Raw genomic sequence first — 18,938 nt, 5'->3', positions numbered from 1 at the left:
AGTATTGTGTTTTGAGTATTTAATATGTTTTCGCGTGAACCTCCGTCATCCTTCAGGAGAAATAGTATTTAAACAAAATAAACAATGACTGATGCGGCAAGTAATGTCAAAAGAACAGTTGCACTCCCCTTGCTTTAGGTATAAGGGGGGAAAGTATTTCAAAGACTTAACGGTCTCAAAAAAATGTATGTTATTTTTAATATTAAAAACACATAGTTGCTATAATTTGATTTTTGTAGTTTTTATTTATACAATGTAAATAGGTATGTACATTCATTTTTGTGCATTACAGAATATTTTACATGAGTGTTATAATATTTATTATACAGTAAATAAAAGATAGTTTATCTTTTATTTATTGTTCTTTTTATATCTTATTAGTTATTATAAACTATTAATAGCACTTATATTATAAAGAAAACTATAATATTCTCGTACAGTGTATATCTAGCAAGAATTGGTTTTTAAATTATTATTTTAACACCATTCACAGAGGAATTTATTATTATTTAATTGCTATTCAAACAACTTAAAATGATAAATTCGTAGAGAATTATTGCAATTCAATATCGAATACTCAAAACATTGACTAACATTATGCGATTCAAGAGCTTCACACAGTGTAGCTGAAACCAATTTAGCCCAATTGGTGAACTCCAGGAATAATCCGTTTTCGAATTACACTAAACTAAGCATGTAGTAAATCAGGAACACAATCCACTGCACTCTTCTTTTGACTTCCTTGTCCGATTCTTATAACGTTAACATTAAACATACAGAAATCATCTCAACTGTAAAGTTTTTCAAGGATCCAAACCAAAACAAATGTATAGTTAAAATAAGATTAAGTTTAAATTCGGGTTGACAAAAAAGTATACATGATAATCTATTTATCATCGCGCTCAGTGTTAAATTAATACAAATTAAGTTCATCATTGAGGAAGTAGGTTTTTTGTGTAAAAATAAAATTACACTTATTAAAGCATGTTGTCTTACTGAATATAATAAAACTCTCACACACACACACAAAAATAACAAAACAGATTGGTACAAAATTAAGTCAAAAATGTTAATATTACAAGTATACATGTGATAAAAATAAAATTTGTCACCAATATATCATTATGATTTTTCAAAACGTTATAAACTAAGATAAATATACACAATACTTTAATAATATGACTTGACGATTGACTAAAGTGGAATAAATAAAAAATTTATATCAAGTGAACGCTCTGAGGTACACTAAATGGGCCCGCTCTTGTATAAACGTCAACTGCTCGAACTGCAAAATGGTATTTTTGTCCTTGCATAAACTATAAACAAGTATATCAGTTAACGTGTAATAAACACAAACATATATAAAACAATAATTACATACTTGTGTAAGTGAACAAGCCATTGGTAATGGAAGGGAATTTACTTCACCAATCTTTTTCCAAAGATCAAATTTAGGCAATTCAACGGTTTCTTGGTAAGCATAAATTTGATAACTTGTTATTTCAGCATGAGATTTATTGAGAACAAGATTCCAAGACAGCACCAATCCTATAATGATTAATAAAATTGATAATTTTTCCTACATTCTAAAATTGTATGTAGATAATTATTTGTTTCGACCATTTGGATGTGGATCATTCTCAGTGCCTTTGGTGATACTCAGCTTAGGTGCAGGCGGTAATTTTTTCCATGAAGGCAAATTTCGTTGGTTTGGTATTGAAGGCAGTGGCGCAGGATGCTATTATAATTTTAATTAGAATTAAAAAATATTTTTTTTTTTAAGATATATCATTCAATAATGTACAAGACTACTCTCATACTTAAAAAGAAAGTTTATTCTATTGCAGTCGTGTTTATTCTTGTAAAAACAACAAAATTGCCTTTGTAAATTCCTTGTATTGTTCCTTTGTAAGAATGTTATAAAAAACCGTTTCAAATTTAGTGTTTTAAGCTTTCTTTTTAAGTAAAGTAGCATGATGATAATTGATAACAAACAATTAGCTTGTTATTTTTAATCAGTTTATATCCAACAATAAATATTTTAAGGATAAAAATTAATATTTATCAAATATTTAACATACTCTTAAAGGTGTCACTGCTTGTAAGTTAGATGGTATTCCTAACTGTAATCTTGCTACAGGAGTTGCTTGTAACCTGGGCGTGTTTAATGTAACAGCAGTAGGTGACCGTGAATTTACTGGCGCAACTAAAGTAAAAATAATATTGTATATATTTCTTGCACACAGAGTGATTCACATAAGATGAACCAGACATTATCAAAAAATAAAATAAATATATTTGATTCTAATTTATTTTACAAAAACTAGTTAAAAACTATAACGCTTAAATTTACCTACTTTCATCCCTTCTCATAAAACCTTAAATTTGGTTTAAAATATAGACAGGAGTAGTTTCACCACACATACATTCTTATCGTTTAGAAGTTGAGTGAATACTAGAGTTATTTATTTTTACCAATGTTCGTAAAATTATATATCCAGAATTTTGAATATTACTCGGGAACAAGAATTTTGGGTACCCATTTAATTAAGGTTTGGTTCAGTTACCCATTATAATTTTTTTTTAAATACTCATGTTAAAATAATGGTTACTTGAAATTCTTGTACCTGGGTATTTGGGTATAAAAGATCTCTAGTGAATACTACACCTTCACTAAATCATCTGAGATAATAACTTGTTTATCTTACGTGAATAACCCTGTTCATGAATGACTTACTTTGTAAAGGAATAAATTTACCATCTTTGAACAAGAAAGGTTTTATGTTTTTATTAGTTGAGTTTGAATTTGTGGTAGTTACATGTTGTACAGTAGTGAATTGGCTAGGCTGCAAAAATATAATTTATTAAAATATTATCAAAATAAATACAAATATACAAGTACAAAACATAACCAATAATGCGTAACTCACTGCAGCTGTACTTGTTTGAACTAAAAAGTTAGAAGTTGATGGTATCCCAATGTAAGCTACTGGTTTTGGAGAAACTTGTGTTGTTATAGTTCGAGTCTACATACAAATATAAAAATTGTGTAAAAATATATTATGTAATTACTAAAATTGACTCGTTAGAATAAATAACAGTTGATATGGTAATTAAAAAGTAATTGGTCGTAAGTTTTTTCTAGTAATAATATAAACGAGAATCTCAAACATTTATATTTTATCTCATATTTGTTTATAAAGTATGTACCTAAAGAATGCTTTAATGTTCAACATTGAATCATATGGTTTAATAGCAAACTTGGTAAATTAATAAAAAAAAAAATTGCCCATTCATTGCCTATTCATTTATTAACCTCCCAACAAATTAAAGTTTGTAATCCTGATTGTGTTGACAACATTTCCTTGTAAATTACTGTTGAAGATATTTTCTCTATTCTGTGCAAAATGTGGTTATAATTCCTCCTCCTGTCCTAATGGTATTCTTTATTTTCTTAATATCTCTCCACTGGTAAATTTCCTAATTGTTTAAAATCTTCTTTTGTAAAACCTATTTTTAAGAATGGAATAGATCCAATCATACAAACTACATACTCGTTAGTCTCATGTCTACTATCCCTAAACTTTTTGAATCCATTATACTTTCTAAACTTTACTTTTATTTTTACGAGCATCTCATACCCCAACAACGAGGATTTTGTTCACATATATCCAACAATGACCAATTTAATGTCTTATAGTAACTTTTATGCTAATGAGATTGAAAAGGTTATCAGGTTAACTTTGTTTATACTGATATAAGAATCAAATCATTTAATTCAGTCAATTACGTACCATCAGGTGTACCACAAGGCGGACATATTTCACCGGTACTGTTCAATTTATACATGAACGATGTGTTCGGTTTTTAATAAAACAAACTTTAGTCTATTAGCCAATGACTTAAAATTATTTCATGTTATTTATTCTGAGTCGAACTGCTTCCAATTGCAAAATTATTTGAATAATTTAAGCGTCTAGGACCTTCATAATTGTCTCAAACTTAATGTTGATAAGTGCAATTAAATTACATTTACACGTAAAAATAATCCTACTATTTTTAATTATTCCTCTAATTTTTATCCTTTACCACGAGTAAGTCCAATTAAAGACTAGTCATTTTTTTAGTACAATTTTTTTTCAGAACACACAAAAGCTAGGTTTTATTATAAGAAATACGCAAGACTTTTTCGCATATTAACCCGCTTGAAGTTTTATACATGACACTAGTTTAGTCATTACTTGAATACTGTTTAGTTATTTGGAATCCGTTTCAAGCTGTTTATAAAAAAAACTTGAATGTGTGCAAAATCAATTTGTACGCTAATCAAATTACAAATTTTCACCTGCAATAGTAATCAATGATCATAACTATTAGCCTCTAAGAAAAGCCTTTGGTACACACTCCTTAAATTCTAGGCATCTTATCCTACATGTTATTTTTATTTATTATCTAATTCATGGCTCAATTGATGATAGCCATCTTTTAAGTTTAATTAATTTGGCAGTTCCTTCTTTCAACTCTTAAAGCTTTACCTTTTGAAGCATAGAACACTGTACAGCCACTTTACATCGATTGATAGGCTTCATGATTTAGCACTCACACTGTCAATTTGTTTTATTCATTTTGTGCCGAAATTCATGATAGCATTCTAACTTATTAAGTCCGTAATACTATTTTAGTTTTATGTCAGCGTGTCTTTGAATGCATATTTAATAAAAAAATAAATTGTTATCACTCTTAAATTGTCTAAACTGTTAATATTTTATGTATTTATTATCTTACTTGATATGATTTGTTGCATGGAATCTATTATTATTAGTATTATTATTATTCGATATATTTAAACTATGATGTTTATTACATTTGTATTTAGCTGTATTTATGCCTTCAGGCATAAATCAAATAAAAATTATTATTATTAAAAGGGATCTCTTGTCGCAAATATCAAATTTAAAATTTTTGGTTATTCCAAATTCTGCACTAAATTCCGAACATCTTGAGACCAGAATCATTCTTCTATCTTGAAAATTGGACGAAAAATGTATATTTATTATATATGGCTTATATTTGTTGGAATTTTTTTTTGAAAAATAGGTTTTTTGAGAAAAAAAACTGAAGTTTTGAAATGTTGCCAACTTTTTATTTTACATACTTAAGAATGAAACTTAACCAAAAATTAAAATTAAATGTCCTTAAGTAGATAATAAAATTTTTCCTTAAATGTTTCCAACCCTGATCGATGTTTTGGCCTCTCCTGCAATTTGGATTCTCGCGATAAGAGGTCCCTTTCCCTTTCTGCCTCACATTTTCTGATTCAATTGTAAAAATATATTTAATTTTCACATATTCCAAGATCTTTAATTATTAAAAATACACAATAATTACCATGTTTGTAGGTGAAGAAGGTAATAAAACTGAATTAACTGTCGGACGCCTTATAATTTTGATAGATTGTTGTTCCGAGAATGACCTAGATGTTATGTCAGGCGTATCATCATTATCAGTCAAATCAATTGTGCCATTATTTATAGAATTCAAAGGAACTGCAGGAGGAACATCTTTTATCACAGCTTGGGTTGATTTATCTTTGACTGGTGTAGTTGGCTGACATAACAAAATACAAATTAAAAGCTTCCCAAGGCACTTAAATACAAATTAGTTTAATTTTTCTAACCTTTACAGGAGGTGACTTAACTGGAGTAGAAGACGTCTTAATACTAGGATTGTCTGAAAGTGTTACAGCAACGTCATCATCATCACTAATAATATCTACATCGTTACTATCAAATTGTGTTGACATCAATCTTTTTGGCAATCTCGTATGCTCCTACAAAACACATAACAGTTGTATGTAAATACAAAATATTTATTCGTTCTACCCTGGACTCTTATCATATTAAAATTATCAGAGCCAGGATATTTTTTTTTAATTTTCAAACATTATATCATAAAACACTTAAGGGGACGTTGTACCTCAAAATAATAGCACCATAATAGTACTTTTGTATTTCCAATGGTATGAAGTCTACAATGCAAGCAGAGATATAAATTATAAATTGTTTGAAAGATGAGAACTTTAACTATGCTTTGTTGGCATTAGATTTTAAAAATTATATTTTAATTTTAAGATAGATACATTTGAATAATTAAAAATATGCCATTTCTTTATGCCATATTGTTCCATATCCAAACAAACTATCGAAAATTGGTTTCCAACAAAACATAGAAAAAATTCTCACATTCAACATTTATAATTGGGTTTTTTACTCTAAAACCACTCAGTAAGCCGTGTTTTTGGAATTAGAAAACTATGTTTAGATAAAAAAAATATTTAAAATCAATGACAAAGATGCTGCGATAGTCTGAAAAATAAATTAACTGCCTAAAAAGAATTCTTATTGCTAATCTAATAGTTCAAAAAAAATTTAAGCTTTAAATTGAGATTTTGCAAAAAAATTGCCTATACCCAACTCCTTAATAAATAGCAGTACGACATCCTTTAAAGCTTATCATTTATACCTAATTTCACTATTTCAATTTTAGTAATCACAAAGTTAATTACAACGTATCTGTAGTTATGTGTGATCATACAAAAACAATAACTATAATATTTTGCAAAAACTTTGAAGCTACACTATAACAAACTCATGGTTAGCCCTAAAACACATATCAAATATTGGTCTCTTAAATATATCCGTTTGCTTGCTTGCATATGCAGAACATATCGATGCTTATTATGAAAATATTGCTTTAGTTTGTTAAAAGAAAAACTTCAACCATTTGTTTATTCAAGGTGAAGTGTTGTTTATTGTGGCAATGTAAATTGATATTTAATAATACATATCTAAATAGAGTGATCAAGTGATGTTCTGAGAGAATCGTTATATAAAATTTATATAAATCTGTTAGATCAGTGTGATACATACACATTGTACATGAAACTGTAAAATATCCTTTATTTTTTTTTTTTAACAGAAGTATACTTAAGAAGACCTTGCCTGGCTTTAAACATTATCTACATGCTTTATTAAATTATATCTAAATATATATTTATCATAGCAAACCTTAACACATAATATTGCTTGTAATCCCACAGTTCTGTTAAGAATGAGTGGTCTTGCACTTTCATCAGTTTTCAGGTCAGATTTATGCTTGTTGATTATAGACTTAAGTTCCTTAACTTGTTTAACCAAAGACTCATATCTTAGTCGCCAAATTTTTTCTCTTTGCATAAGTAAATGAATTTCTGACCTCTCTTTACCCAATGAGTTTTTTTCAGTAATATTTTCAGCAATTTTTTGTGTACAAAAACTTTCAAATTGCTGCAAAATAAAAATAAAATTATATTAATACATAGCTGTAGCTATAAAATAATACAGTAAATGTAACATATATATTGTGTAGTAGATATAACATATAAGTGGCGGGACCAGAAGAAATAGAATTAAAAATAATATAAAGAGTTAGTTTGGACAATTAGAAAAGAGAGAAAAATAAAATAGCGACATGAATAAGATTTAGTTCATAGGAGTAAAACGATAAAAATGATTTCCAATTTGATGGTACTTCAAAGCAAAATGCTGCTTTTATAAAAATTTAAAAAAATTAAATACTTATTGTACTCATCCTATTTTTGAACTATGATGAAAACATTTGTTAAGTGTCCAATTCTAAAAAAAAAGTATTATCAATTTCAAAAATGTCCATTATCACGTTCTACTCAATTTAAAATATTTAAAATGGCGGGGGCATTAAAAAATTTCTAAAAATTAGAGTTCTCATTTTGGGCCAAAGTTAACTAAGAAGTCCACTGATCATTAGAATCCTACACGGTGAGGACAAAGACTCCGTGGTGTTACGTGGAATGCCTCATATTTAACATAGTAATATGCCTTAAAAAAAAATAGCCTAAAAAACATTTTGTTTTATTTTATTTCATTCATGTTTTAAGTAATAAACAATTTTTTCCTTTACCTCAAAAGTAAAATTGTTTTGATTGAACAGTTTTAAAAATTTTGAAAAATTTTCTTTGCTTAACTTTCGGTTTCCTTGTAAAATTGGTTCAACAGGATGACCATCATTCACTTGGTCAATTTCACTATCAGTACTAACAACCTCACAGTCATCACTGCTTAGTCTTTTTTCAGAGGAAGTTTCATCTATGTTAAGAAGATTGTTGGTACTTATTTTATTATCATCGTTATTGCTAAACGATTTTTTAGAAAAATCGCCGTTCTCTTTTAATTTTGCTTTTATCTGAATATTTCCATTTTGTTTATGAACAATTTCCTCTTGCATCTCAATGTCAGAATCTTTCATTTCTGAATCTTCAGTACTAATCGAAATCGAATCGTTTTCATTTTTTGATGTTTCATCAGTATCAATTATTTCACAATTTCCAGAAAGGCTGGTCGTAGAACCTAAACTCTCGGTTATAGATAATGGTGATTTAGATAAATCTTCTTCTACTGAATCACCATTTTCAATTGATACTTCTCTTTCAATAGAACTTTTGTCACTGTTGGTTGAATCAACATCATCTTCTGATTGCATAGTTTTTTTTAACAGGTTATCTGCGCTACTAATACCATTGTTCGTTTCATTACAATCATTGTCTTCAACATCCTCATGTTCACTTTGTAAGTCACAGTTTACATTAATTTCATCACGAACAATAGAAACTTTATCGTTATTTATCTCTTCAGTAACAGCTCCATTACACATATTGCTTTTAGGAGCAATTGTAGTAATTTTATTCTCGCCATCATTATTATCATTTAAACTAATTTCCTCAGTTATTTTACTATCAGTACTGTTTTCAAAGAGTCTGACTTTTTTTCCATCGTCACTTTCTGTTAGTTTATCTTCTAAAGATCGTTTTAAATTTGAACTACTTTTGGGCTCGGATTTTGATACACCAGGTATTTTGGATTCTTCATTAGTTGTATTATTGATAACATTGTCTGAAAAAAATCATAACAAATATTATACAATTTGCAAAACAATTATTATAATTAGTGATGGGAATCGGAAAATCCGGATTTTCACAAAAAAACACTATTTAAGCTACTTAAAAATCATTTAAGTGTTAAATAATTTTACAATATAAAGCTCTATATCTAAGTAACATTTTTTTGATAAATATGTGAAAATAAAACAAAACACCAAAGAGATAAACTGCTTTTGAATTTCAGATTTGTTGAAATCCGAAAATCTGGAATCCGAAATCCGAAAGCATTTTATAAACAAAGTCAAGAGTTTTTTCTAAAAATTTTTATCAACAAATTTTACTTAGGTACACATCTTTATATTGTAATAGTATTTAACAATTATATGATTTTCAAATGTCTTAAAAAGCGTTTTTTTGAAAAATCCGGATTTTCGGATTCCCATCACTAATTATAATACAACCTAATTTTCTGAAACTGTAAATGTTATGATTATAACTAATATTTTTAAATAATTATTTGATATGAATCTTAAAAATTCTCAATTTTTTTATTTAAAATAAAAAATGTATTAAACTATTATTAAAAAATTACATCCCAACAATTTATTTTAACGTTTATATAGGTATGTGATTAACATAAGTGGGTGTGTGGAGTATTTTCATTATCCGATACTCTTTACACTTACATATAATACTACTTAATAATTTATGTTATTTTATGGTGATAGGAAACTGATTAACATTTCCCTACCTCCCCTTACAAATTATGTATCGAGTAGAGAAACCAGTAAAAATGTCTTATCTTTGTTTTTTTTTTAACTGGTATTGACATATAATAATAATACAGCTTAAATAATTGTTTTAGAGAAAACAAAATCCGATAACTGAAGATAATATGAACTTCTACTTTGTATTATTACAGCTTTTTTGTTGATATTATAATTTTCCTCTCAACTAGTGATGGGAATCCGAAAATCCGGATTTTTCAAAAAAAACGCTATTTAAGTCACTTGAAAATCTTATAAATATTAAATACTATTACAACATAAAGATGTGTACCTAAGTAAAATTTATTGATAAGAATTTAAAAAAAAAAACCCTCAACTTTGTCTATAAAATGCTTTCAGATTTCAACAACTCCGAAATCCAAAAGCAGTTTATCTTTTTGGTGATTGGTTTTATTTTTGCATATTTATCAAAGCAATTTTACTAAAGTACACAGCTTTATATTGTAAAATTATTGAACACTTATAAGATTTTAAATTAGCTTAAAAGGCGTTTTTTTTTTTAAATCCAGATTTTCGGATTACCTTCACTAATCTCAACTATACGGTTTTTTAAATTTTAAGTTTTTTCAAATGTAACCATAATTAATTAATAAACTTATTTATTTAGAGAGTTTAGTGCCGCAAGGGCAATAGAGTAAAGATAATAATTAAGAATAAAAAATAGTATTACTATTACACAACAATAACATTAAATAATGATGATAATAATTATAATAACAATTTATTTGTTATATTATCTTTCTAGTAGTATTAAGTTTCTCTTTAGAGGTATTTATACTTTATTTATACCAAACAGATACTCCAAACTATTGGAAATACATGTTTGTTAGATTTTCCATCAACTGTGAAGGTTTATTGATATGCACTGCCACAGCAATGAAAGTCGTTACTTGATTTTTACAAATATTGAGTAGCGCAAAATAAAATTATAATTTTGATTAGTTATTCTAATTTTGTATGTGTTGTTATACAAGTTGCCTATACTCTCAAACCAATTTTCGAAAAAAAACAATTTTCGGTAGAGGTAGAGAAAAGAAACGACTATTAGTTTTTTGTTATTAACTCCAAATTGATAAAAATCAAGTACGACTTTCTTCGCTGCGGCAGTTGATATGGTGTTAATATTGTTTTTTAAATACATTATATAGAAGTTAAAATCAATCTTATACATTTATTAATTTGTTTTAACTATACTTAATTTATAAATTATTAGAAAAATAAACAATAAAGGTCAGTTAGCATCTAATAAGATAAAAAAATTTAATTAAAATGCGACCGAAACCCAATTTTAAAGGAATCAACAAAAAAAACATTAAAAATTGTTGCCATTACTATTAATACAATGTTATAATTATTTAATTAGGCTTCATTGTTTATTCAGAAAAGTTTTAATTTATTGAACGTCTTATTAAAAAATTGATGAAATAAAGCTTCCCAAATTAACGGACAAAAAATGTTCTATACCACAGTTGAGATCAGTTATTCCTACGATTCCTTACCATATACATTTTATCAATTGGACGTAACTGTTTCTCTATTTAACTGGCACTATGTATTACTAATCAATAATCAACAATGTACAAAAAAATGATCGAACAACATAAAATAAATCTCATAATTTAAAAAAAGGTATTATAATGTCATGACTATAGACTTACTTGTCAGAGGTTTGTCTTTTTCTGTAGATTCAATAGGTTGTGTCACAATTTGAACAGCCGTTTCTGAAGGCATGATATTTTATTAGCTTACGAGTGTTCCACGAAGATATCACCGAAGACGTATACTAAAAATTAACGTTGTGTAAAAAATCATTATTTAGCATGTTCACAAAATTTGAACAATACACGACGGACATAGATTTTGCTTTAAATTATCTCGATATGTAATAATTAATATTTCTCGAAAGCATACATTTATACGTGTACGTACTTATAAAAGATATTATTATTCTAATATTCTTTACAAAATTAAAATATTAACGAATTAAGATAAGAAGAATAAACGCGCCAGGAAAACTGATGTTTGTTATTATTAATAATACTTTATTGGCGTTATCGCAAATCGCGGTTCGTACTTCGTAATGAAACTTGAAGGCAGAAGCAGATTTGCAACTGATAGATACACCGAATACGGCATACGAAGTCCTGAGTCCTCCAATGAGAGGCAATGTCTTATCAGCGGGTAGTTAAATTGGTAAATATTTATGCGACGTTGTCAAATCACTGAAACGCGTAATGCCAGACTAGACGTTCGTGTATACCTGACATTCCGGTTAGGTTGGCAAATCTTTGTGAATCTTTGTGCGTCGATACGACCATTTACTTTTCGACGTTGCCGAATGGGCCTCACCGCATTCAACCAATCCGATTGGTCAGAACGGCTTCAATAATGACGCTTAGTCACGAACAGTGAAGAGGGGGTGTGCGGAAGAGGGCGTGAACGACAACATCGAGCAGGGAACTAGCGCAATACGAAATTCGATTTTAGCAAATCGAATATTTCGAGCGTGTTTAGACTTAAGCGACACTATCGTCAAACGACGCTAAAACATTTCTTAAAACTTAATTGTCTCACCATGACACCATAATACCTACAAACTATAAATTGTATAGGACCTGTTCCCTAATCGCCTGCACTCCACATTGACTCGAACAGTGACTTTTTTTTGCAGCGTAACCATAGACCTAAAATAAAATTCTACGAAAAATTATAGTTTGACAACGTCATGTTCTCACTTTAGAGTATTTACAATTGTTAGAGCTTACTGCCTATTAAAATACACACTGTGTCCAACATCAGCATAGATTCTTGCCGAGGTGAATGACCGAACAAACCACATGTGACACATCTTACTGCGCATGTTCAATAGCTACTGCGCAAGAGTTGTATGCTTTCACAACATCACACCACATGCGCAATAGAACAAATGTTGAATGTTGTTCGGTTATTGACCTAAAATATGTTGGACAAAAGGCTATACAGTACCAGTAGTAAAGCTGTACAGTATCTCTATCCATTGTATATAATCCAAGTGTTCTCATAATTTACAAGTGATAAGATAAGTAGTGTAACCGCAATTATTTACTAATTACCGTAAAAAAAAAATGGTTTTATATAAAGTGGCTGCACTGTAAAAAAAAGTCTTTTTTGAGTCAATAATTTACGGAACGGCTCTTCCAGTCGTTTATAATGCTTAATACTGTATAATATTACCACAGATTAGATAATAATTATATTTAAGAATTTATAAGGTCAGATTATATAGAATATATAATCTGTGGTATTACGCTCTTCTACTAGATCGTTGAGAACAATTCATTGTTACCTATTAATAGCAGTTGGGTATTTACAACCACCAGAACTAAATACTAAGTATTTATTTGATGATATTGTTTTTGTTATTTTTCGGTTTCTCATTATTTTGGACCAACCCCCAGAAAAATTTGAAAAATACGCCGCCACTCACCTATATCACGTATGTTAAAAGGCAGGGTGCCAGACACCAGTTGCCAAATCAATTTTATTTTGATCTATAAAGAAATCTATTCCGACCTAACAGTCGGTTTGAATTAAACGAACGATAGTTGGTAAATGATTGGGACATAATCGATAACGTAAGACGTTCTAGAGATAGTCCTATTAGAGGGATGTAGAGGGAAAAAATACATTTCCCTCAAGTATCAACAATAGTGTTTATTTTGTTAATTTAATATGTACTATATTAATAAAAAAAAATCTAACTTTTTAGTTATTGCAATTTTTATGTACACATCGCCCCAAAAAAGGTAGCTATAGAAATGACCAACGTCGCTATAAAGTTGTTTGTTAACACTTACGCGATATGTCCACCTGCATAATCTGATGTTGAAATATAATCTAGAATACGAATAACGAACTATGCCCGTGTCAAATAATTTGTTTATATTATTATTTATGAGATAGGTATATGTCTCCGATTTAAATAATACATTTATTTTTATGTTAAGTATAAACATCTTGAAAAAAAAATGTTAACAGTTACGGTTTTTACTTAAGAATATAAGGCTATCGCCCAAAATACTATTAATTAATTTAAATATCTAAAGTGACTAATATTGCTGGTGAGAATGTGGTTTATCTTTTCAGTTAAATAAAATTATTACAATAATTATAAACGCAAAGATGATTGGAAAGCGTATTGTAATTATTTGTGTATATGATACGGGTTTATGAAATAAGCATTTAAATGTTTTATTAAGGCCTTAGGCACAGATGTTTAAATTTTTGGGACTCAGAAACTTAATGGCAATACCATTTTTTTTATCGCAACACTAATCAAATGAAGTAAACACGTAATGGTGTATACATAAAACGTCACTATATTATAGCTACATAATTATGAAATTGGTCATTAATATTTCCGTGGCACCAAATAGCTTAATAAATAATAAACGGCCAACAGATGAGAGGTCAATTCTCTGCTCGTTTATTATATTTTTTAGCCATTTTTCGAGAAATGAACCGTTTGAAAGGGTTTCTTTCCAAAGATATGGTCTAGAATTAAAAATGTTTGTTTACTCTACAGTCTACACAAAGCATTTCATTTCGTCGTGGTGAAAAATTTACAGAATTCCAAACATTTAAAAACAATTTATACCTAAATAAAAATAAAGTTTATAGGTATTATGTAGTCATGAATTCGCAATAACTTAATAAAAATTAAGTTATTCGGGGAATAAGATATAAACCGGGGTTTAATGTAAATTAACTATTATTCGATTCCTTAGATTAAATTTAATATTTTCAAGATTAAAAATGTTGCACCCGAGTCTCAAATATGATAAATGCAAGTCGAATTTGAGGTTTTAAATTAATAATAATATGTGATCATGTTTGGTATTTTTATAAGACAATTATTTGAAGAATCAGTATAAATAACGTGCTATTATGAAAATAATAGATAAAATGGTAAAAAAATATTAAAAATAGTAATTAAAATAGTATTTGACAAACAATTATAGAATCGTCTATACTAAATCTTTATTTTGATGTGTTTAGATTTATTAAGATGAAAAATGTTAATAACAATACATTTTTAAGTAAGTATTGATTTGTTAGGTTCGGTCCGGAGCTGAGAAGATATTGTTTTTACAATGATGTGTTTTTATTTTTTATTTTTGTGTCTGGACCCACGATATCTCGTAAACCGCTGAACCGATTTCTTCGTGTAGCAACTTTATAGATCAGAAATCATTATAGGTATTATGTATTGAGTTTAAGATTTTTAAAATTAAGTTAAATAAATATTGCTTTAATTGCATTATTCATACTATTCATATATTCATATAGCGGCGTAATACCATCCACCAAAAATTATATGTAAAATGAGAGGGTAAAATTTAAGTTCCTAAAAGACATACAAATTATGATAAAATGTTATCAGTAACAAAGATATTGTAAGAATTTGTAGTAAGAGTCGTAAAAGTTTGTAAGAAATGTTATTACATAATTTTAATAGAGCGTATAAGATTATAAACCGTTATTACCCCTATCAGATTATTTTTGAAAATACTTGCAATTACTTAAAAACTATAATATTTAGGTGGATTATGAGCATAATATAATTGCAATCCTCGTCAGTTTTTTATATAAATGAAACAAACATGCCAAACTTCTATGCAAAAATTGGAGTCGGCTAATAGCTATAAGTTAATATATGAGTTAATAAGTTAATATATCTATAAGTTAATATATTTAAATATCTGTGGCTCTAACCTAACCGCTAACGTCACGTCTTTACTCGTACGGTACAGATTATGGCCTCGCGGTGTTTACTTGTTTGCGATATAATAATATATCGGATCAACAGGGCTTAAAGTGGGAAAAAATTACAGGGGGGACTAATGTCTCCATATAGTTTTAAGCGTTCCATATATAATTTTATGTATAATGCATATAGTATATGTAATATAGAAACAGTGATTGTGTAACATACTCATCCCACTTTTATCCCTGAATAATGTTCAAATTTGTAATTTATTACATAAAAAAATGTAAACTACAAATAATACAACATTTTTTTAAGAATAACTCGTGTTTTATACAAATTTAACATTTTGAAAGAGAATATTTTTTCTTTTAATATTAAGTTGTAAGTAGTGGTTGGCTTTTAAGAAAACTAAAAAAATCACCCAGACAAAAAATATATACATCATAAAAATGTAATGTTTTTAGTGCTTTAATAAATTATACAAGAAAAAATTCAAATTCTACGCATGGTGGGGTGAGTATGCTTAAAAAAATCACACATTCACACTTTACCTATATATATATGTTATCACTTATGGGTTAATCGAATACCTATTTATCACAGTATAGCCACTTACAATAACTAATAAAATCAATTATTTTTACACATATATTAGATAGTCCATTATTTGTATTAAATACATTTGATAAAAGTAAAGTAACAATTGATAAAAAAATAAAAACCAAGATTTAATCTCAACGGAATTCTGAATTATATTGACTAATGTTTGGTTATAATTGGAGCGGTACGGTGTACCTTGAGAATTATTTGTTAAAGGGGACGCTTTTTAACCACCATTAGAGGTAGAGGGACTGAGTCCCCCTGCGCCCCCCCCCCACTTTAACCCCTGCGGATCAACGAAAAATTCAGCTGTCACTATCGCGCAGCTGCCGTTCTACTGTTATATTTAGTTGATATCATTTAGCACCTGGTAGCTATCCAAAATGTGGGCTGTTGTTGGTTGATAATAAACATACGAAAAAATGTGAAAAAAATACGAAATATCTATATTTTCAAAGGGGGGTGGGGCGATCATTTTATGTGGGGACAGTCGCCCTTCCCTGGAGCCTTAATAAAAATAATAGAAATGATTATAAAACACATTCCAAAAAACTATGGTAAGTATTATTATGTTATGCTATTGCCTATTAGCGTTGGAATGTACAAGTTTTGTTTAGGTTTGCAGAATACAATTTTTACTGACTAAATTTTATATATAAGTTAGTTAAATACTTATATGCATAATACCTACTTATTATAATTATAAAATAATACACTCATTTCACGGGAGTCATGTTATCGCTTTTTTTAAATATTCATATCAATTATATTTTACTGATACCATTGATAAAAATGTTCCAAAGACGTTTTTATGGTTTAAAACCTCTTGAATTACCCAACTTTACTCTTTCTCTTTCGTACGCCGATTTACAGTGCACGGCACTGATATGTGTGGTACTTTTTATTAGGTTTGTGGGCAGTGGACTCATCCGCCAATGGTCAAATACTGTAATAAGATCGATAATTCTTAAAACCAATATAAACCTCTTATGGTCTCTTATGGTCACACAAATCACACATAATCGGTATCTTCATCAACGCTCCAAAGCATTGAATAATATCATCTATAAAGGATGTAATATGGTCAATTTCACAGCCACACAAAAAAAAAGTTGGATCTCCGACGAACTCGACTAGTCAATTAGGAATTCCTATGTACTTTGAGCCACTGACTCCGAATCTGAAGTCGGAATTAGAAAGATAGCTCCCATTTTCAACATAACCTAAAAGTACATACACGTGCTAATGTAATATGTAATTCTGATTTTAGATTCGAATTCAACAGCTGAAAAAAAAAAAAAAATACTAGTCTTGTCCGCCAAAGCACCCACTTTTGCAGAGCGAATTAATAGAGCATTTATTCTTCCCAGCCCCCTTCTCACTGATGAAATACTATAGTCTATACACTACTATTGTCAAACACATATAGTAATTACAATAATTGATTATAAATTATAATATTACATAAAATATCAATATATCATAAGCAGTATAACAATAACACACTATGTTATACATACAAGGTATACAGATCGAATGAGCCCAGTTCCCTTAAACCCAATGCTATTTAAGAGGGCGTCGCAACGGTGATTATCAGTGGTAAAAACATGTTTAAGCAGACTGAAAATAACTCGCTTGATTTTGGTTTTAAAGTAAAAGCACCCATTATAAAACTAAAAGAGAACAATATTCCGGAGGGCAAGACGGTGCGTTTTTTTTTTAATTCATTTTTTGAAAATTTACAGTCATTTAAAAATGTTAAAATAGCCGTTATTTCTAAACTATGTATTGAGCGCTATACTTAGAATAATGAAAAAAAACGCACCGTCATGCCCTCCGAAATATTCTTCTCTTTTAATTTTATAATGGGTGATTTTACTCTAAATCCAAAATTAAGCGAGTTATTTTCAGTCTGCTTAAACAAGTAGAGATGAAAAAACATTTTTAAACCACTTTCAAGGATGCTGTGATAGTCCAAAAAATAAATTAACTACCAAAATAGAGTCTTAGTTATTGAACTAATAATTTACACATCACAGTTTAACCTTTAAATTAAGATTTTGTAAAAAATTGCCTATACTTTACTCCTTTAAAATGGGCGGTGCGACGCCCTTTTAAGTCAAAACTATAAGGTTGTACACGCGTACACGACTGCTCAAATGTTTACAAAACGATCTTGTTTTTAATTAACATTTTCCTGTTTACTAAATATATTTATTATAAAGATAAACAACATATTTATATTGCGACATATTTATTAGTATATAAAATATTAATTACCTATTAATTTTAACACTCACCTCCCGTAGCGAGTGGTCGATCGATCAAATTGTACTCCGTCTCAAATAAGAAATAACGAAGGCAGGCAGAAATGTATGACGAAATTAGGTGTGTCTCGCGCATCCCCTCGTCGCACTCAACCTAATTCTCCTTCCACGCGCACGGCGCAATACGGCGGACGGCTGTCGGCAACCATCGGGCGACATCGTCGTTAGTATTCATTATAATTTATAACTCGTCCAGTTCATATTGACACCTGGTGACCGATGCGGTTTAAAGTTGCAGAGGTCAGCAATGTAGTATTAGTGAAGAGGTGGAAGAACATATATCTTTTAGAGGTTGTATTACCTATTGAGTAATACAGTTTTTATAAAAATAATTAAAACAAACATTATTGATTAACTCGTAACAATGACCAATGTTAGTATCACTATACAGTGGACCGTGGTTTCATATTTCCCTTATACTGGTAACACTGACGTCCGACAATAAGTTTCGAACCCCTGATCTGCTAGGGCGTGTGACGTCACGAAATGTCAAGATGAACTGGACGAGTTATAACAACTGA

General features: G+C 29.0%; 1 protein-coding gene across 6 annotated transcripts; it reads right to left on the bottom strand.

Annotated features, from left to right (window-relative positions):
* Positions 1–398: 398 nt before the first annotated feature.
* LOC126838938 (activating transcription factor 7-interacting protein 2-like) lies at positions 399–18,408 on the bottom strand. 6 transcript variants are annotated; one of them, XM_050573747.1, is made up of 13 exons: positions 12,507–12,619; positions 12,336–12,438; positions 11,400–11,524; positions 7,978–8,966; positions 7,068–7,325; positions 5,678–5,830; positions 5,389–5,607; positions 2,931–3,026; positions 2,738–2,846; positions 2,082–2,206; positions 1,621–1,738; positions 1,382–1,548; positions 400–1,316 (listed from the first exon to the last, which is right to left on the bottom strand). In XM_050573747.1, the coding sequence occupies exons 3-13, from the start codon at positions 11,470–11,472 to the stop codon at positions 1,218–1,220; spliced, it is 2,406 nt and encodes an 801-aa protein (XP_050429704.1). In that variant the 5' UTR covers positions 11,473–11,524; positions 12,336–12,438; positions 12,507–12,619; the 3' UTR covers positions 400–1,217. The 6 variants fall into 6 exon arrangements, with proteins under 6 accessions (XP_050429709.1, XP_050429704.1, XP_050429708.1 ...); XM_050573751.1 differs by lacking the exons at positions 12,336–12,438; positions 12,507–12,619 and adding an exon at positions 18,391–18,408; XM_050573749.1 differs by lacking the exon at positions 12,507–12,619 and having other exon boundaries at positions 12,336–12,443.
* Between the last annotated feature and the right edge of the window lie 530 nt (positions 18,409–18,938).

This window comes from Adelges cooleyi, unplaced genomic scaffold, assembly GCF_023614345.1.
Source record: "Adelges cooleyi isolate 19-005CV unplaced genomic scaffold, UGA_ACOO_1.1 ACOO_flye_CR_arks_rails_tigmint_CR_PRNA_30, whole genome shotgun sequence".
Taxonomy (NCBI): domain Eukaryota; kingdom Metazoa; phylum Arthropoda; class Insecta; order Hemiptera; family Adelgidae; genus Adelges; species Adelges cooleyi.
The sequence above is the reverse complement of the archived record's forward strand: the minus strand, read 5'-3'. Positions and strand labels throughout refer to the sequence as shown.

What these genes read in the sequence shown, in the direction of transcription:
- LOC126838938 (XM_050573751.1), bottom strand. Translation starts at nt 11,472, where the DNA reads ATGCCTTCAGAAACGGCTGTTCAAATTGTGACACAACCTATTGAATCT. An exon ending in AAAACAATTTTACTTTTGAG is followed by an intron (nt 7,326 to 7,977) that starts GTAAAGGAAAAA and finishes TTTATTTTGCAG; the next exon opens with CAATTTGAAAGTTTTTGTAC. An exon ending in TTCAAACAAGTACAGCTGCA is followed by an intron (nt 2,847 to 2,930) that starts GTGAGTTACGCA and finishes ATATTTTTGCAG; the next exon opens with CCTAGCCAATTCACTACTGT.